The sequence below is a fragment of the Neopelma chrysocephalum genome, unplaced genomic scaffold (genome assembly GCF_003984885.1).
Source record: "Neopelma chrysocephalum unplaced genomic scaffold, ASM398488v2 Primary Assembly neopelma1_183, whole genome shotgun sequence".
Classification (NCBI taxonomy): domain Eukaryota; kingdom Metazoa; phylum Chordata; class Aves; order Passeriformes; family Pipridae; genus Neopelma; species Neopelma chrysocephalum.
In genome coordinates, this window is record NW_020897845.1 from 909,157 (window position 1) to 911,397 (window position 2,241).

The 2,241-nt window shown below is 52.2% G+C and overlaps 1 protein-coding gene across 1 annotated transcript in view; it reads right to left on the reverse strand.

Moving 5' to 3' along the window:
- LOC113976818 (inositol 1,4,5-trisphosphate receptor-interacting protein-like 1) overlaps positions 1-2,234 on the reverse strand; it is a 2,813-nt gene extending 579 nt beyond the window's left edge. Inside the window, exon 1 of the mRNA XM_027702396.1 lies at positions 848-2,234. Coding sequence (XP_027558197.1) covers positions 848-2,227 — 1,380 coding nt within the window. The 5' untranslated portion in view covers positions 2,228-2,234. The remainder of the gene's footprint in view (positions 1-847) is intronic.
- Between the last annotated feature and the right edge of the window lie 7 nt (positions 2,235-2,241).

Sequence of the window (2,241 nt, forward strand, 5' to 3'; positions counted from 1 at the left end):
AAAAGATTAAGGTCAGCTCCAACAGGGTCTGGGGCAGACAGTCTTGATGTAATGCTGACCTAAAGATGTCCCTTAAGGGGACAAGGGGAGACACTAAGAGAGATTTCTATGTGCTACGTTTATATAGAAAGCTAATATTATATGAAATACATTATATATCTATGTGCTATAGTAAATATCTCTAGGTCCTATTAGTTCTAAATATCTATATAGTAAAGAAAAACTTCTAAATTTATATGTAAAAAATTTCCGGTCAGGTCCAACTGGGTGTGCACAACGCTGACCTAAAGATGGCCCTTCAGGGATCAATAAGGAATAGGACCTGGGATGAGGAGATTCTCCACCCAGGCCACCACAAACACAAGGAGGAATAGTGGCGATGCCTCTCGCTTGATCCCTGAGCAGCTGGAGCTGCCAGAAAGCATTCCTGAGCCCATCTGAAATGGCCACAATGACTGTGAGAGTGGGAGGGGCAAGGAGGATGAAAGTCATCTTTGTAGCCCCCCTGTCCATCACTTGGATGCTGTGCCGGGCAGACTGCTGAGAGGGGAATGCTGATGGCAGAGTGATGCTGCACAGGGTTTTCTCTTCCCTCTCTCTGTCCGACGTGCTCCTCTCTTTTTGCCTGCAGTGGGAGGTGCTTGTCTTGGACCAGCTGTGAGCCCCCCAAGCACAGCTGTGTGAAGGAAGACTTCTTTCAGTGGCCTTCTAGCAACATTATTTTGAGCCGGTATCGCAGATTACGGTACTCGCTTATTGCCTGGGTGTGGGCAGCTGGATTCTGCGCCAGGTGATAGAAGAGGTTGAGTGGCTCAGCAGTTTGGACTTCCAGGGGCAAGCTGATCACCTCTGGAACCCTCTGGTTGCCCACAATAAAGTGGTCAAGGCGTTTCTCCAACAAGGAGCAACGCAGGTACTCTATGCTATCCTCCAACTGAAGCAGGATATACCTGCTGCCCCACCGTGACACGGGTATGGTGTTCAGGAGGTGCATCACAATGGTCTTCATCATATAAGTGGAGAAGTCAATGCCCACCACAGCACGGACCAAGAGCTGCAGGCATTTGAGGTGCCAGCTGTCATGTGGAGCCTGCTTGGCAACGTGGCTGAAGAACTTCATCTCTGCCACGGCGTAGGTCTCAGGCCACATTGTGCTTGGGGTGAAGAGGGCCTCTGTAGGCTGGCTGCTCACATAGATATCTGAGTCTCCTTGCTGCACCCCAAAGAGCAGCTCAACCGTGAAGCTTTGTGTGCCTCTGGTCACCTTGAATTTGCAGCAGCGGCTGGAGGGCAGCAGCACTAATTGCCAGTTTTGGGAGTGAGGCAAAATCACCCAGGCCGCTCTCACCAACTGGTAGAACCAGCGGGCAATTTTCTCCACATCGAGGTAGGAGCCAGTGCAGAGGGTGTTTCGGAAGTTGGGCTCCTCATTCCTCCTCTGCTCTTCTTCTGGGTGGTGGACGAAGCAGACCATGTTCTCATCGTGCTGCTCCCTTGTGCAGGTGCACACCGGCTCCACGCGGAGGAAGAAGTTCCTGCCGGGTATGTGCCCTGAAGTGTCCATCTCCAGATGGAAGGTGTGCCCCGCGGGAGGAGTGAGGGGTACAAGGAAACAGTACACAACATCCTCCTCCCGGGGACTCCAGCCTTCAAAGGCACTGCCCACCCCGATGGCTCCTTGCGGCACTGGGTATGAACTGTCTGACAAGAGGTGTCCAAACACGGATATGAAAATGTCCATTATGTCAGATGTCATCTCGCAACCTCTCTCCAGATCCTGAGTTGGCCACTGTATGTGCCCCTCTAAAATCTTTCCAATGTCCAATGTTCCATTTTCAGCATTGTCTTCTTCTTCCACTGCATTTCCGTCATCACTGCCATTTTCGACAACGGCAGCATCATTGCCGGCTTCTTCTTCATTTTCACCAACATTTCTGACTTCATTTCTATCCTCGTTGTCTTCTTGCTGCACAATCACAACATTATTTCCTTCCTCCCTGTCCTCCTCCTCGCCATTGTTGTCTGGCTGGCGGCTCCTTCTGCTGCGGATAAACCACAGCCACAAGAGAAGGCCCAGGACTCCAGCCAGAGCCCAGAACTGCCCCTGCTGCAAGGCAGCCCAGAGCAGGGCTCCCCAGGCCCTGACACTGCGCTCCAGGCTGCTCTGCTCCAGCTCCTGCAGCAGCCGAGTCATCTCCCTGTTCAGGAGCTTTGCACGCAGCTCCATGCGCAAACGGGTGG